General features: G+C 23.7%; 5 protein-coding genes across 14 annotated transcripts; 2 read left to right on the top strand and 3 right to left on the bottom strand.

Annotated features, from left to right (window-relative positions):
* Window positions 1-28: 28 nt before the first annotated feature.
* On the bottom strand, window positions 29-4,715 carry LOC123265239 (cytochrome P450 315a1, mitochondrial). Of its 4 annotated transcripts, XM_044728899.1 has the most exons (8): window positions 4,700-4,715; window positions 4,538-4,590; window positions 1,836-1,937; window positions 1,581-1,777; window positions 913-1,250; window positions 619-843; window positions 339-551; window positions 30-282 (listed from the first exon to the last, which is right to left on the bottom strand). In XM_044728899.1, the coding sequence occupies exons 3-8, from the start codon at window positions 1,904-1,906 to the stop codon at window positions 151-153; spliced, it is 1,176 nt and encodes a 391-aa protein (XP_044584834.1). In that variant the 5' UTR covers window positions 1,907-1,937; window positions 4,538-4,590; window positions 4,700-4,715; the 3' UTR covers window positions 30-150. The 4 variants fall into 4 exon arrangements, with proteins under 4 accessions (XP_044584833.1, XP_044584832.1, XP_044584834.1 ...); XM_044728898.1 differs by lacking the exons at window positions 4,538-4,590; window positions 4,700-4,715 and adding an exon at window positions 2,344-2,485 and having other exon boundaries at window positions 29-282; window positions 1,836-2,171; XM_044728900.1 differs by lacking the exon at window positions 4,700-4,715 and having other exon boundaries at window positions 4,538-4,607.
* Window positions 4,716-5,568: 853 nt separating this feature from the next.
* LOC123265244 (transmembrane protein 120 homolog) lies at window positions 5,569-7,726 on the top strand. 2 transcript variants are annotated; one of them, XM_044728906.1, is made up of 6 exons: window positions 5,569-5,859; window positions 5,933-6,054; window positions 6,529-6,687; window positions 6,752-6,844; window positions 6,931-7,104; window positions 7,211-7,386. In XM_044728906.1, the coding sequence occupies exons 1-6, from the start codon at window positions 5,788-5,790 to the stop codon at window positions 7,233-7,235; spliced, it is 645 nt and encodes a 214-aa protein (XP_044584841.1). In that variant the 5' UTR covers window positions 5,569-5,787; the 3' UTR covers window positions 7,236-7,386. The 2 variants fall into 2 exon arrangements, with proteins under 2 accessions (XP_044584841.1, XP_044584840.1); XM_044728905.1 differs by having other exon boundaries at window positions 5,575-5,859; window positions 6,931-7,148; window positions 7,211-7,726.
* A 272-nt stretch (window positions 7,727-7,998) lies between these two features.
* On the bottom strand, window positions 7,999-9,823 carry LOC123265247 (protein sym1-like). 6 transcript variants are annotated; one of them, XM_044728923.1, is made up of 4 exons: window positions 9,684-9,823; window positions 8,764-9,054; window positions 8,571-8,702; window positions 7,999-8,496 (listed from the first exon to the last, which is right to left on the bottom strand). In XM_044728923.1, the coding sequence occupies exons 2-4, from the start codon at window positions 9,019-9,021 to the stop codon at window positions 8,200-8,202; spliced, it is 687 nt and encodes a 228-aa protein (XP_044584858.1). In that variant the 5' UTR covers window positions 9,022-9,054; window positions 9,684-9,823; the 3' UTR covers window positions 7,999-8,199. The 6 variants fall into 6 exon arrangements, with proteins under 6 accessions (XP_044584858.1, XP_044584860.1, XP_044584856.1 ...); XM_044728925.1 differs by having other exon boundaries at window positions 8,764-8,996; window positions 9,280-9,806; XM_044728921.1 differs by having other exon boundaries at window positions 8,764-9,051; window positions 9,280-9,806.
* A 592-nt stretch (window positions 9,824-10,415) lies between these two features.
* On the bottom strand, window positions 10,416-13,192 carry LOC123265541 (transcription factor E2F5-like). The gene is made up of 6 exons (XM_044729341.1): window positions 12,953-13,192; window positions 12,461-12,570; window positions 11,475-11,960; window positions 10,734-10,837; window positions 10,609-10,662; window positions 10,416-10,549 (listed from the first exon to the last, which is right to left on the bottom strand). Exons 1-6 carry the CDS (start codon window positions 13,058-13,060, stop codon window positions 10,440-10,442), a joined length of 972 nt encoding a protein of 323 aa, XP_044585276.1. The 5' UTR covers window positions 13,061-13,192; the 3' UTR covers window positions 10,416-10,439.
* A 219-nt stretch (window positions 13,193-13,411) lies between these two features.
* Window positions 13,412-15,692, top strand: LOC123264995 (protein RER1). The gene is made up of 6 exons (XM_044728559.1): window positions 13,412-13,582; window positions 13,899-13,983; window positions 14,048-14,152; window positions 14,224-14,320; window positions 14,777-14,994; window positions 15,193-15,692. The coding sequence occupies exons 2-6, from the start codon at window positions 13,909-13,911 to the stop codon at window positions 15,280-15,282; spliced, it is 585 nt and encodes a 194-aa protein (XP_044584494.1). The 5' UTR covers window positions 13,412-13,582; window positions 13,899-13,908; the 3' UTR covers window positions 15,283-15,692.
* The last annotated feature ends 83 nt before the right edge of the window (window positions 15,693-15,775 follow it).

Below are 15,775 nucleotides of genomic sequence, written 5' to 3' on the forward strand. Positions count from 1 at the left end.
TAAAAATAAATCTATATTTGTTGCTTAGATTGAATTGTAATTATAAATATATTCAATTGTAATTATATACAATTATTTAAAGAATTTTTTTTTACACTGATCTAGTCTAAGATTGTATACGGTATTACATATTTTTTTTTGTAAATATTTTTACTCGTTATAAATTGAGTTAATTCGCTTAGTTAATTGTAGTTTAATTGACTCTGACGGTACTGATATCATGTGTAATTTTAATTTAACATTTTGTTTATTTAAACAATCCATGTTAAAATTTTTAACAATCTAAAATAAATAAATAAATAAAATTTTTATACATAAATAATTAATTATTATTTTACCTCACTTAATGTCATTATTATTTGAGTCTCTGCCAATTTTTTACCGATGCAGCTTCTAACGCCCAGAGCGAATGGAATTGTAGCAAATGGGTTCATTACATAGTCGTAATTACCTTTTGAATTTCTAATCCATCTTTCCGGCATAAATTCATTCGGTTCTACAAAATTATTCGGGTCTCTGCCACTCGAGTACAAAGACATAATTATCAATTCCTTAAATATAAAATTACAATTAATATTAATTTTTAATTGATTAAAAAAAAAAATATAAAATATTTACTCCACGTGGAACAATATGTCCGGCGATCAAACAATCCTCTGGCAGTATTCTCGTTAAAAATGGAGCAGTTGGGTACAATCTTAAAGATTCTTTGATAATTCCTTTAATATAAGAATCTTTTATTGTATCTTTTAATTCTAAATTACCGGAAATGCCTGCGAGTTTATTTTGAACATCCGAATGGCTTGCCAATAAAAATAGCGCCCATTGGGTAGAAAATGCCGTCTAAAAAAATTAAAATATATATAATCTAGTACTGAAAAATTATCAATAAAATTTCTTTTTAATTTTTACAGTATCTCCAGCAGCTAAAATAAGATCTGTAACAATTCTTGTGGCATCTTTTTCGGTCATTCCTTCATTAATCATCATCCAGAGCAGCCCGTTTCCTTTAAAATTAATCATCTTGGGCACCATCGTCGAAACAATCTTCAAAATTTCATCCATAACTCTAATAAATTTCTTCCAAACAGGAAAATTAAATCTAACAATATATTTTATTGGCAACAATGATAATCTTGCTGTTAAAATAAATATTTCATGAAGATTCTGAGCTAGTTTATCAGCTTCTTTATCTCCTATACTATCTCTGTATTTATTCCAAGCAGATCCCAGTAAACTTGCCATCATAACTAAAAGCAATTTAGAGTATTTATTTATTTAACTTAATCCCAACAAAAACAGGGTCATTTACAATCATCATAAACTTATAAACAGTATATATAATGGAGATATAATGAAATATTATAATTTATTCATAAGTATAGATACTACTTGTTATAATTTGTACTTAAATTATGCAGTTTCACGAAAGTTGCAAGTTCATAAAGAACAAATGAAAGAAAAACAATAATAATAAAACTAAAAATCAAAATTACTTAATATAATTTACACTTAGATTAAACAATCTTAAAAAAGTGTGCATTTTAGCTAAATATATATTTTTTTTAATTAAAACTTACCCTCAATAGACCATTTGTACAAACGAGTTTCTAACTTCGGTATGATCCATTTATTTCGCACTAAATTTTTCTTCCACTCTTCAGTTAATTTTACAGCTGCATTTTGACAAGCATTAGCAGTTATTATTTTAGCGTCATAAGGGTGCAATAATAATTTATTTATTATTCTTCTAAAGTGTAACCATTCTTCACCATCCCTAAAAAAAAAATGATCAGTAATTTTATTTTAAAATATTAATTAATAAAAATTCTTACATAAAAAGCAAACCACGGGAACATTTTTTGGATTTATTATAAATTAACCAGGCTTCAGGAAGAAAATGCATCGGCGTTGGTCCTTCATTTGTAAAGATCTTCCTGTAATCTTCTGGAGAGTTAACAAAGTATGCACTAACAGATCCAATTTGATCCTTATAAATAGGACCTAATTCTCGGTGTTTATTATCAACAATTTCATGTAATTTCATCGCTTTATTATAATTAATCAGCGATATAAACCCGTCTAACATTCCGGGCTTCGGACACTCCGGAATAGTTGCAAAAAATTTGACACTCCGATCACCATTTAAATTATTATTATTTTTTATTACTCTAAATCTATTTAATATTAAATATAATAGTTTTTTGTTGTTATTTTTATTGAAAAACATGTTATTTAATTTAAAATATTTTATTTAGTATATAATGTATCAGGAAAGTATGAGGTGAAAGAAGATCAGATCAACTATACTCTGTCTAGACTGTATGAAGGTATATCACTTACTTATATGTATACTAGTGGACAGTTTCAAGCAAACTTGTAGACTAAAACTGACCGCGGGGATTCCAGGAGCTTTTAGCAAAATCTCTTCTTGGGTTTAGTTAAAGAGAGATAAAAGAAAAAAAAAAAAACTTTTAAATGAGTATAGATGTAGGTAGAGATATACATATATTAACTTTCTGTTTAGAGATAAAAAAAAAATATATATATATGACAGATGAGAATAATTTATGATTTATCTTTTGCAACTATGGCCAGAAGTTTTTTTTTAAATTGTCAACAGTTTTATTTTATCATTTATGACCCTGAAGTTAGCCGACACGCGCCATTTTAAAAATAAAAAAACCTGTAATTTGGAAAAAAAAAATTTTTTTTTACTTTTGAAAAAATACTCGTCTAAATTTTTGAATTTTCTAAACGAGTATTTTTTTCAAAAGATCAAATAATAAATATTCGAGTTATAATTTGAAATTAAGTATTTTTCATTTAAAAATTTTTACAAATTTAATTACTTTTTGATTTTTATTTATAATTTTCCGAAATCTAGACGAGTATCTTTTAATTTTTAAAAAAACAAAAATTTTCAAATTAAAAAAAAATACTCGTGTAGATTTGTCATTTTTCTGAACGAGTATTTTTTTTATATTCATAACTTTCTTCATTGGAAAAAAAAAAATTTCGAAAAAAAAAAATTTTCAAAAAAAATTGAAATTTTTTTTTTTTTCAAATTAAGATTTTTGAAAACAAAAAATTTTTTTCATTCAGAAAAAGAATGAAAATCGAAAAATTGCTTATAATGCTTATAATGGTGATTTTTGCGAAAACAAAGAATTTGAAGCTTCGGGGCACTATGAAAAAAAAATCGCAGCGCTTTGAATTTTGCAGAGATTTTAGGGGACACTTTAAAGTTGGAAAATTACCGACGATATCCGTCGTTTATCCAAAGTTATCCAAATATCCTTAATTATGCGAATTTTTGTCTTTTTTTCAGTCAAAGTTTTCAATTCAAATAAAATTTTTTCATCAAAAGCCGTTCACAGTATCTTATAAAGAATATTGTGTAGTTTCAAAACAATGGAAAAAAATTTTTTGAAGCCTGTAGACTTTTTTTTAGACGAGAAAAAATTTGGAAATTTTTTTTTTTTGTAGTTTTCTTAGGATTTCTCCGAACCCAAACATGATAAAAAATTTTCATGGTCGTATAGGAAAACTAGACACTTGGAGCTACAATTTGCTTCTTTTTTTTTTGCTGTACGATCATTTTAATCGGAGTTACAGCTCGTTGAAAATCACCTAAACATTTAGAATCTTTTTAATATCCCTTAATTTTTGTAACTAGTGTATAAATTTATGTTATTCAAATGAAAAAAGTTATGAATATAAAAAAAGAAAAGAAATACTCGTTCAGAAAAATGACAAATCTATACACGAGTATTTTTTTTTAATTTGAAAATTTTTGTTTTTTTAAAAATTTCAAGATATTTTTTTAAAAAATAGAATTTTTCGATGAATTTCAGGCTGAAAAATTGAAAAATAAAAAAAAACACTCGTCTAGATTTCGAAAAATTATAAATAAAAATCAAAAAGTAATTAAATTTGTAAAAATTTTTTAATGAAAAATACTTAATTTCAAATTATAACTCGAATATTTATTATTTGATCTTTTGAAAAAAATCTCGTTTAGAAAATTCAAAAACTTAGACGAGTATTTTTTCAAAAGTGAAAAAAAATTTTTTTTTTCAAATTACAGGTGTTTTTATTTTTAAAATGGCGGGTGTCGGCTAACTTCACGGTCATTTATCATTTTATTTTTTTGACCAATCAATATTTTGATAACAAAATCATTTTCTAATTATAGATTTTATTATGACATTAAAGTTAGCAGTCACTTAATTATTTTTTAGTTTTTTTTTTTTTAAGAAATAAATTTGTTCCAAAAAATTATTTTTGAAAAATTGCTTTTAAAATTTCTACATGTCAATTTTTTTTGCCATAATTTATTTGTTAAAAAAATTCTTAAAATTATTAAATATCCGGTAAATTAAATGACATAATTTTATTGCTACACTTTTATTTTATGATAAAAAATGAAAGTCAATTTTAAAGATTTAAAAAAAAAAATGATAGAATAAGAGTTTAAATTTATAAAAATTTATGTTGAATAATTTAGCATAAATGTAATTCAATAATCTCTTACCTTTTTTTTTACTTTTTTACTCTTAGTTACTGACAGTTTATACTTTCGAACAACTGAAAAATAAACAAATTAGTCATTTGATGACAATGGATAATTTTTATTATTATATAAAACAGTCTATAAGTATTTGAACTTAGATTACAGAAAAAAAAAAAAATGTACTTCCGATTTATTATTGAAGAAGAAACAATGGATAAAATATTAAATGACTCGTACACGTGACATCGTTATGATTGACAAATATATATATATATATATATATATATATATATATATATATATATATATATATATATATATATATATATATATATATTACAAGTACAAGTACATGAATATGTTATAAATATCCAAATAATTAAGTGTGTATAAATATATATATATATATATATATATATATATATATATACAACTGTCGAATCATTCAAGTGAAATAATCATTTTTTTTTTTTTATAAATCTAAATATAAAAAAGCAAACAAAAAATAGCAAATAAAATTAAATAAACTAATAATAATTTACGAGTTAGTGATATATATATATATATATATATATATATATATATATATATATATATATATATATATATATATATATATATATATATATAATATATGCTTGTATATATGTAGGTGGATAAATTGATGTGTATGTGTTGCGTTATATCTGTGTTTAGTTCCAGTTTTTCAATTTCGCTCATCGCTCATCACTCCGCATCAGTCCATCCGTTTTATTCTCTCCAGCTACACCTATATAGACGATATCCGTGTATACTAAAACGTTATAAAAAATCAATTAACTCAATAATTATCAATTGATTCATTACTATACCTCTTCCGGTAAATCTATTTATCTATTTTTAATTAATAACTCTACAAAAGTGTTGGTTAGTTATTAAATAATTGTTTTTGGAGTGAAATAATATTTTTTTTTTACCGCGCACAAATATTTTAAGGTTATAAAAATAAAATAATAAAATTTTAAAAAATAATTATTAACTGGCAATGAGCTATTTTTTTTTTTTTTTTTAATTAAATCAGTGTTATTGTGTAATTATTTTAATCTTTAATAAGATAAAAAAAAAGTATAAAAACTCGCCGAATTTTTTGGTTAAAAATTAGCAACGTGATTGGATGCAAAGGTGATCTTTGTTCAAGTTATTTGTCGTCTAGAATTTTCCAAAGTTAATGAGTGACAGTTTTATTTTTATTTATTTTTTTTACCTATTCACAAACAAAGTAATTATTCAAAATGATGGACACTGATCTTGATTCGTGCTTGGATGATTGGAAGGATTTGACTAAGGATTATAAAGATCTTGAGGTAATTATTGCTATTATTTTTATAAATTTAATTCAGTAAATTTATACTTTATTTATTGTTTTTGAAATTACAGGCACTCAATAGAGAATACCTTGCTAAGTTAGAGGAAATATCAGATCTTCAGACAAAATGTCTCAATGGAATTTCACATCAGAGATATCGCATGGGTGTCATATCAAAATCTCTAAAACAATTGTAAGTATTTTAATTATTTATAATAATAAAATTAGCCGACATTTTTTTATTTTGCTTAACTTATTAAATTCTTACTAAAAAATATTTTTAAAAAATTGCACTTATAGTTTTTGAAGTTTTTAACGAATGAAAATTTTTTTTTTTTATTTTTATCTAATAATTCTTTAATAAAAAAAAAAATAATAAAAATTTTTAGATGTCGGCTAATTTTATTTTCATTAATTATTTAATTAATAAATTATGACACTGAAGTTGACAGACATTAGACATTTTTTTAGAACTTTATAGCAATTAAATTATTATAAGAAGAATTTAATTAAAAAATTCCACATGTGAAAATTAATAAAAATTACAAGTGAAAATTTTTAGAAGAATTTTTTTATTGTTATTGATTTGTTAAAAAAAATTTTTAAAATTAACAGCTGACGGCTAACTTCATTATTATAATAAATTTACTAAATTTTATTTATTTAGTTTGAAAGGTAGTCAAGTCCGGCAGCAAGTTAAAAAAGAAATGCAAAAACGAGAAGAACAATTGCATGAAATGGAACAAACATTACCAAAGTCCAATGGTACTTATTTATCAATTATTCTTGGTAGTGTCAATGTTTCTATTTTGAATAAAAATGACAAGTAAGTTTATTTTTTACTCTATAATTATTTTAATAATTTATAAATTGTTATTTTATTGTTTTAGGTTCAAATATAAAGACGAATATGAAAAATTCAAGCTTGTTTTATCAGTAATTGGTTTCATTTTATCAGTGATTAATTTATTTACTAACTTTAGGTAAATTTAATTAATATTTTAATATTTTAATATTTCAATATTTATCTTATCTGATTACAAAATTTAGAAAAATAATTTATTTTCAGAACATTGGAATTGAGTTTTATGTTTTTATTGGTCTGGTATTATTGTACATTAACGATACGTGAAAGTATATTAAAAGTAAATGGCTCTCGTATAAAAGGATGGTGGCGATTCCATCATTTTTTATCAACAGTAGTATCTGGACTATTGCTAGTTTGGCCAAACACCGGGCCCTGGTACGCATTTCGTGGTCAATTTATGTGGTTCAACGTTTACATAAGTAAATAATTTATTTTATTATTTATCTAAATATAATATTATTAATTAAATTATATTTTTCAGGCTTTGTCCAGTATTTACAATTTAGATATCAACACGGAGTTTTATATCGATTAAAAGCACTGGGAGAGCGTCACAATATGGACATAACGATTGAGGGCTTCCACTCGTGGATGTGGCGCGGATTATCATTTCTTCTTCCATTTTTATTCATAGGATACTTTTTCCAATTGTACAACGCCTACACACTATTTTGCTTAACATCACACCCCGAAGCTACGTGGCATGTTTCTGTATTGAGTTTTATGTTTTTCATTCTATTCCTCGGCAACGCAATCACCACAATTTTGGTTATTCCACAAAAATGGCAAGACCGTTTGACAAGCCGGCTGCCAACTGTCTTTGCATTTAAATCCGACCGAAGAAAAAGTCTTGGAGCTAAAACTCATGATTTAATTAATAATTCAATAGATAAAGTTAATGAGACTCCAATTACTGAGGATAAAAAATCTGACTAATTATTTATTAAATTTAGTTTTGGTTTTTATTATCTTAATATACTCATTAATTAATTTTTTTTAATTGATTGAAAATATTTCAATTTTTATTTGTAACCTAAAGGGATTTTGACAAAACAAAATTTTTTTTTGTATGCATTAAATATGAATATTATTTAGCAAATGAATTTATTTATAATTTATCAACCTCCTGGGGAGGTAATTCTGGATAGCGATAAAAGTCAATAATTTTAATTATTTAACTCAGTACAATCGCACACGATTTATTTATAAATAATTTTCTTTTTTGATCACAAAAATTTAGCGTGTAGAAATAAAAATAAATATTATTAATTTAATTTGTAACAATTCAATAAATTTATTTAACATTACATACTCTAATATAAATAAATAATATTTGGAAACAAATACTGAAATTAAAATTTGCTATCAATATTTACATTAAATTACAAGTTATATAATAATGATAATAAATAATTAAATAAAATAAAAAATAAATTTATACAAATTGGCATCTAGAGATATACTTTGATTTTAAGATAAAGACGTTGGTTTTTTTTGAGTACTTTCAGTAGTTTGATTTTTACTTGAATTATTATTATTATCATTATTATTGTTGTTGTTGTTAGTGCCAGTAACAGCAGGTACAAGAACTTGGGGTTCTTTCATCAGTACAGTTCCGCTATTAAGTTGACTTGTTTCTAATGATTTAACGTACGATAATAGTGATGTCCATCCTAAGCTGCAGAAACTAACATAGACAACACGATTACGCTCCGGAATGAACACGTAGTTTATTGTCTGGAGTATTGGCCATACAAATACACCAATCTAAATAAATTTAATTAATAAATTATTACAATGTTAAATAATTATTAAAATTATTAAAATTATTAAATATTTACCCTCCAAGTAGGGAAAAATTTATTTTTAACTTCTTCAACACATTCCGAGATTGGTTTAAATTCTAACAAATTAATTCCAAAGAAAAAACAACATATTGCTGCTGGGCCATAAGTAACTTGCTCAACCAAGGCCTAAAAAATAATAAAAAAAATTATTTAATAATAAATATAATTTATTTTATTAAAAAAATACCTTTGTAATTGCAGACCGCAGATTAGGTTTTGGCCACAAATATGTTGCAATTTTCAACCAAGCAAATAAAGTTGGACCGACAAAAAATCCACCATAAAGACTAAATCTCAACGCATGTATGTAGTCTAATTTTTCTTTACCCGATATTTTTTGTTGTAGCAAACAGGCTGTCGGCCAAATTACTGTGTAAGATGCCATACCCCGCACTATTGGATATCTTCGTGACAATTCACCTATTTTTACAAATATTATCCTCATTTTTTTTTTATCTTATTTAAAAAATTTTTGCTACTGCAACAAATGAAAATTTATAGCATTAAATAAAATTTTATCATTATTTTCTTTGATCTACAGATATTAATTTATCATTAATTAAACAGATATAATATTTATGATAAATTTGTTTGATACTTTTAGATAAATAGAGGAATGATGTAATAAACTTGACATTTGACAATGAAAATACTTAAAATTTCTACACACACTAGTGTCTATATAATTATTATTTTTACTTACGAAAATAAAATAGTAAAAAATACAAGTACTAAATCTTGATCAGCTGATTGTCCCAAGAATTATTAAGTACACGCGGTACTTTAATTGTTACATCAAACAGTATCACGTTAGTAACAACAGAGTGTCTGAATGACAACATTAAATAACAATTTATAGCTTTTATTTATTTATCCAACAATCATTGATTAATTATGTGGTAAAAAGAAATACTAATAATTAAATAAATTTTAATTTGTTTTAGTCACGATTGTAATGACATTGTCCACTAGACACATTTTGGCAAGTTTGTTAATTTTCTCAGTACGTGACGTACTTTGGAGCACGTTATTTGTACTGCTCTCTTGTTATAAAATGATTCACCAATAGAATCTAAATATACATATAATTTTGTTGTATACTTTTACCGTATTACGAAATTAAAACGCTCCATTGTCGTCTGATTTGTCCTTGAAAAATTAAATAAACTTTAAACTTCAATGATTTTTTAACGCCCAGTACACACACTTACTATTATATTACGCAATAGTTCAAACACTGAAGTTAGCTGACATTAGAAATTTAAGAAAAACGTTTTACAACAGTTTAATTATTATAAAAGTTTAATAAAAAAAATTCCACATGTAAAAAATTTTTAAAAATTAACAGTGAAAATTTTTTAACTCATTTTTTTTTTATTCTAATTGATTTGTTATAAAAATTTTAAAAATTGACAGCTGTCAGCTAATTTCAGCATGCAAAAGTCGCATGCGCGGTTTAATTAAAAAATTTAAATTTATTTTTCTGCTAGATTAATTTATTTTTTTTATAAAATTGCTTTACTTATTTATTTATCAATATTAAACATATACAGGTACATGTTTACAAAAAAAAAAACATTAAAATTACCGAGAAATTTTTGACTTAATTGGTTGGTGAAATTTGATATTAATTGTACTATTTAATAACTAAAATTTTTTTAATTTAATTTAACCAGTAGGAAGTGTGAATAGTCCGGGTAATATTTAATAATTAAAAATATAATTAATAACTAATATTTTAATAATAAAAATATGTTGATGCGATCGAGCAAACTTGAATATTGATTAAATATTAATCGATGCACCCAAGTTAAATTATCAATCATTAAAATTACAATCTATCATAAAAATATTATTTTACATTTATTTAGCAGTGATATCAAATAAGTCAAGTATTCCTTCATTTTCACTTAAATTAAAATGGTAATCTTTTTCACTCGGTGGCGGGCTCAAACTTAACAAAGGTCCACAGACTGCAAAAAAAAAAATTAATCAGTAACAATATTTGAAAAAAAAAAAATAATTAACTTACAATCTGAATAAAATTCTTCAAGTAAACTCGAATCAGGCGAATCCGATCGAAGCTCTGAAAATAAAATAAAATTAAAGTTTCAATAGATTAAAAAATTAAATAGAGTAATTATTAAAAATACATACTTGTACTGAGACCGCTGAGCAATATTTTAGTTTCTAATAAATCGGTTTCTTCTGCTTCTTCATCTTCGTCAGACATTGTTTCTTTGTCTCTACTTCTACTCAATCTAAAAAAAATAAATACACAATTAATTATATATATTAATTAAATAAAATAATGAAAATGAAGTTAGCTGACATTTAAAAATTTTTAGAAATTTTTTATTAAAAAAATTTCAATCAAACAATTAAAAAAAAAAAAATTCACATGTAAAAAACTTGAAAAACTACAAGTGCAATTTTTTATAAATATCTTTTTAGTTGTAAGTTTAATTAAAAAAAAATCAAAAATTTTTAGACGTCTGCTAACTTCAGTATGAAAATTAAGTTAGCCGACATTTAAAAATTTTTAGAATTTTTTTTTATAAAAAAATTTCATTTGTAAAAAACTTTAAAAATTGGTAGTGAAATTTTTAAAAAATATTTTTTTTGTTCTAATTTAATCATTAAAAAAAAAATCAAAAAATTAAAAACGTCGGTTAACTTTATTATTATAATTTCAGTGTCATATAAAATAATAAATAATTATTAAATTTATTTGAAATGTATGATAAAAGACCAAACGAGTTGTTTAGATTTACAACAACCAATCCCCAACAATCAGATAATTAATTTATGCTCATTTGCAGATTGTAAAAATAAATTTCCAGTTTACAATGCGATAAGAGCAAACAAATAATAATAATAATAATAATAATAAAATACCTAGATAATCTTCTCTTTGGCTGAGGTTCTTCCTTCTGATCGTATTCAACCTTTTCCCTTTTAATACCTTTTGGTTCTGGGTACAACCTCGACTCTCGCATTTTGCTATCATAATTTTCAGCCAACAGCGGTTGAATCATGTAAACTTTAATCTCACCAGCTGGACTCTTCAATACCAGCTCGTAATTACTCTCGTCTTTATCATCATCATGGATTTTTTCCAAATTTGGTACTTTTAATACTGTGTCAGCAGGTGCTTTTATTATTAACACGCAATCGTTGGGAAACTGATCCTTAATGTCTTCGTAGGTAACATAAGCGTACTGACGGTTCTTTAAATCGCATTCAATATTTTTTATACTCTGCTGCATCCATTTAGTGTGAGTATCCAACAAATCCTCATGCTCCTCAAGTCTTCGTAGTTCTTCCTTTAAATCACCGAGTTTTGCACCAGCTTCTTGGGTATTACATCCCGGGCCTGCGCCTCTAAATAATAAAAATACTAATTAATTTTTTATAACTAATAAATTGTACCAAAAAAATTATTATTAGACATTAATATGAAAATTAATGACACTTTAGCAAGCGTCTAAAAATTTTTGATTTTGTTTTTTTTTTAATTAAATTACAACTAAAAAGATATTTATAAAAAATTGCACTTATAGTTTTTCAAGTTTTTTACATGTGCAATTTTTTATTTTCTTTTTTTTGTAACAATTTCATTAAAAAAGTTTATAAAAATTTTTAAATGTCGGCTAATTTAATTTTTATGAAAATTAATTTAGCAGATATTTAATGATTTTTCTAATAAATAAATTAACTGGATAAAAAAATTAGCAAAAAAAAAATGATAATTTAATAAATTAAAAATGCAATTTAAAAAAAAAAATTTTTTTTTTTAAACAAAATTAAAAAATGGTCAAGCTAACTTTAATATCATGACATTAATCGGTTGTATTAATTTAGATATTGTTTATAAAACTTACTTCCACTGTATTGAATTTTTACTTTTTTTTTCTATCAATCCAATACCTTCCAAGACATTAGTTATATCATAAATTCTCCTTTTTTGTCGAACCTCTAAAATATCCGCGGCCTAGAAAAAATTTAATTATTAATTATATTTGATGAAAAAATTATTAAATAAATAAAACAAATAATTATCAAAGTAAAAATTGCGATTTAATAGGTTATGTAGAATGAAAAAAAATAAAAACACAATAATAATAATAGTCATGAAAATAAATAAATAATTGTTGGCAATAATAGAAAACCTAGAAAATGGTAATAATTAATAGAAAGATAAAAACAAAAGTAAAGTAAATAAATAAAATGTTTATTTTAAAATTCCCGCAATGAAAATAAATAGCGTGCAGAAGCCATAGGCGGTAGGTTAACCTATCAAGGTTTGGTTTGTAAATCAAGTGGTTTTAGGTAACCTAGATAAATAAAAATAAAAATAAAAATGTAAAACTTACAACTTTGAGATCTAGAACACCATCCTTGGCTTTTTGTAAAAGTGATACGAATCGAGTGGTTAGTAAGCCAAGAGATTTCTCAAATCTACTTTGCTGATTGTCTGCCATTATTTTATAATTCAATACGTAACTATGTATAACCGTTTGTCAAAATTTTAAAACCACAATGTGATTATCTTCGAAATTGGCGCAACAGCTCAAACAACAACGCTACAGCGCGCCATCTCAGCCACGTTTATCATTTTTATTATTATTTTTGTTAAGGTGTATTTCAAAAAAGCAGCCGAACTCCAGCGCCACTAGCGGCGAAAAAAAGTATTATAATAAATTACAACGATAAAATAAATGTCTATGTTATCAATAATTAGTAACTGTTTTATCTTCCAAACTTCCAAATTGTGATGATAATAATAATAATAATAATTACGGTTGACATTATTATTATTATCCGTATGATTGCAGAGAGAGAAAAGAGTACACGTATAAAGTACAATATATATATATATATATATATGTTTGCTGATCATAGTATGTCATATTATATGTTGTGACGTGTATATTTTTTTAATTTCATCAAATAAGTTATAAAAGCATCTGTGTTAAAAAATAGATTCTATTCTATTATATTAGGTATGTTTACTTAATTTATTTATCATTAATATAAAATTCCGTGTGTGTGTAAATACAAACATAATATTCAATATTAATTGAAGATAAATATATATATCATTGAGGTTATACATTTACAGTTTATTAATAAATTAATTCATTAACTTTATTATTATCTTTGAAATTAGAAAACATTATCGCATATTTTTTCTAAACTCCGATAAGATCATTTCACAATAGAATTAATTTTATTTTTTTAAACACATTTTGCTCTTACTTTCAATAGTGTTTAATTTTTATTTATTGTTATTAATTAAATATAAATATATTTGACTAGGTATTATAAAATGATGCAAGATGAGGATCTCGGTGGTCCTACCAAAAGGAATCCTGTCATGCAAGCTTTCATAAGAATATCACAGGTTAGTACTTTAAGAAAAATAATTGTAAAAATTGTTGTAATATTAATTATCCTTTATTTTTTAGATATACCAAGGTTATTTAGATCTTTGGACACCTCATACAATATCCAGATGGATATTTGCCGGATTTTTAGTACTTTTATTTATATTGCGTATTCTTATAGCTCAGGTAATTTTTATATTATTATTATTATATAAATTTTATATTTCATTTTAAATTAATTATTTTTTAATATTTAGGGATGGTATATTATAATTTATGCCTTGGGTATCTACCACCTTAATTTGTTCATAGGATTTCTTACGCCGAAAAGTGATCCAGCAATGGATTACGATGGTAAATAATTTTTGACTCTAATAAAATATTATTTTTTTATAATACTAAAGTTAGCCGACGTTTTTAATTTTTTTTTTTTTTTTAATAATTAAATTATAACAAAAAAATATTTTTTTTAAATTGCACTTACAGTTTTTCAAGTCTTTTACAAGTGAAAATTTTTTTTTAATAATTTTTTCAATAAAAAAAAATTCTAAAAATTTTTAATTGTCGGCTAATTTAATTTTCATATAATAATAATAATAATAATAATAATAATAAAATTAAGCGACATTTTTGATTTTTTTATTTTGCTTAATTTATTAAATTATAACTAAAAAATATTTTTAAAAAATTGCACTTATAGTTTTTGAAATTTTTAAAAATTTTTTTGTAATTAAAAAAAATCATAAAGTTTTTTAGATGTCGACTAACTTTATTTTCATTATTTTAAATATTTTTTGTGATTATTTATAGACGGTGAGGGTCCGGAATTGCCTACCAAAGCAAATGAGGAATTTCGACCATTTATTAGACGATTACCGGAATTTAAATTCTGGTACTCAGTTACAAAATCAACGATAATAGCATTATTTTGCACCATGTTTGAGCTCTTCAACATTCCTGTCTTCTGGCCAATTTTAGTCATGTATTTCATAACATTATTCTGTATTACAATGAAACGACAAATTAAGGTATTTAAAAAAAAAAAAAATAAACTAAGTTATTCATCCATAAATAAATTAATTACATTCAAAATTTATTTTTATAATTATATTTATTGAAAACAGCTGAATCGTTTTTATAATGATGATAACAAGTATTGTTCTTTATGGTTGAATAACTAAGTAAAATATTGTTCACAGAATAATGAATATTTATTTATTTTACAGCATATGATTAAGTATCGCTACTTGCCATTCACTCACGGCAAACCAAAGTACCAAAACCATGATGGCAATATGAGGGTACCAGCTAAATAAGTTTAATTATTAGGCTTTTTTTTTTGTTTTAAAAAATAATAATATAATTGTTAATTAAAAGTGCGTAATAATAGATTTGTAATTTGTAATTTGTAATTTAAACAATTAAACATGTGAAAGAAAAATTTATAATGGTGAATCAAGCTTGGAAAATTTCTAAGCATTTAATGACTTTTAATTAAACTATGATTTATATTAATAAGTATATATGAAATTATTTAAGTGCGAGAGTAATCAATTTTAGGTAAATAAAACGAACGTATAAAAAATAAATAATTGTAATTAATATAATTAATAATACTTCTGGTACGCATGTATAAATTAAATAATATTGTCTTGTCTATTGCGTTTGTAACATAAAACTTGTACAAAGAACCATTAAAAGTCTTGCACATCATCTTTCAAACTAACTAATAATACATATATTTATAATATATTATTAATTATAGTAAAATAAAATAATTAATAATTAAACAATACAAAAAAATATAAT

Source organism: Cotesia glomerata, linkage group LG5 (assembly GCF_020080835.1).
Source record: "Cotesia glomerata isolate CgM1 linkage group LG5, MPM_Cglom_v2.3, whole genome shotgun sequence".
In the NCBI taxonomy this organism is placed as follows: Eukaryota; Metazoa; Arthropoda; class Insecta; order Hymenoptera; family Braconidae; genus Cotesia; species Cotesia glomerata.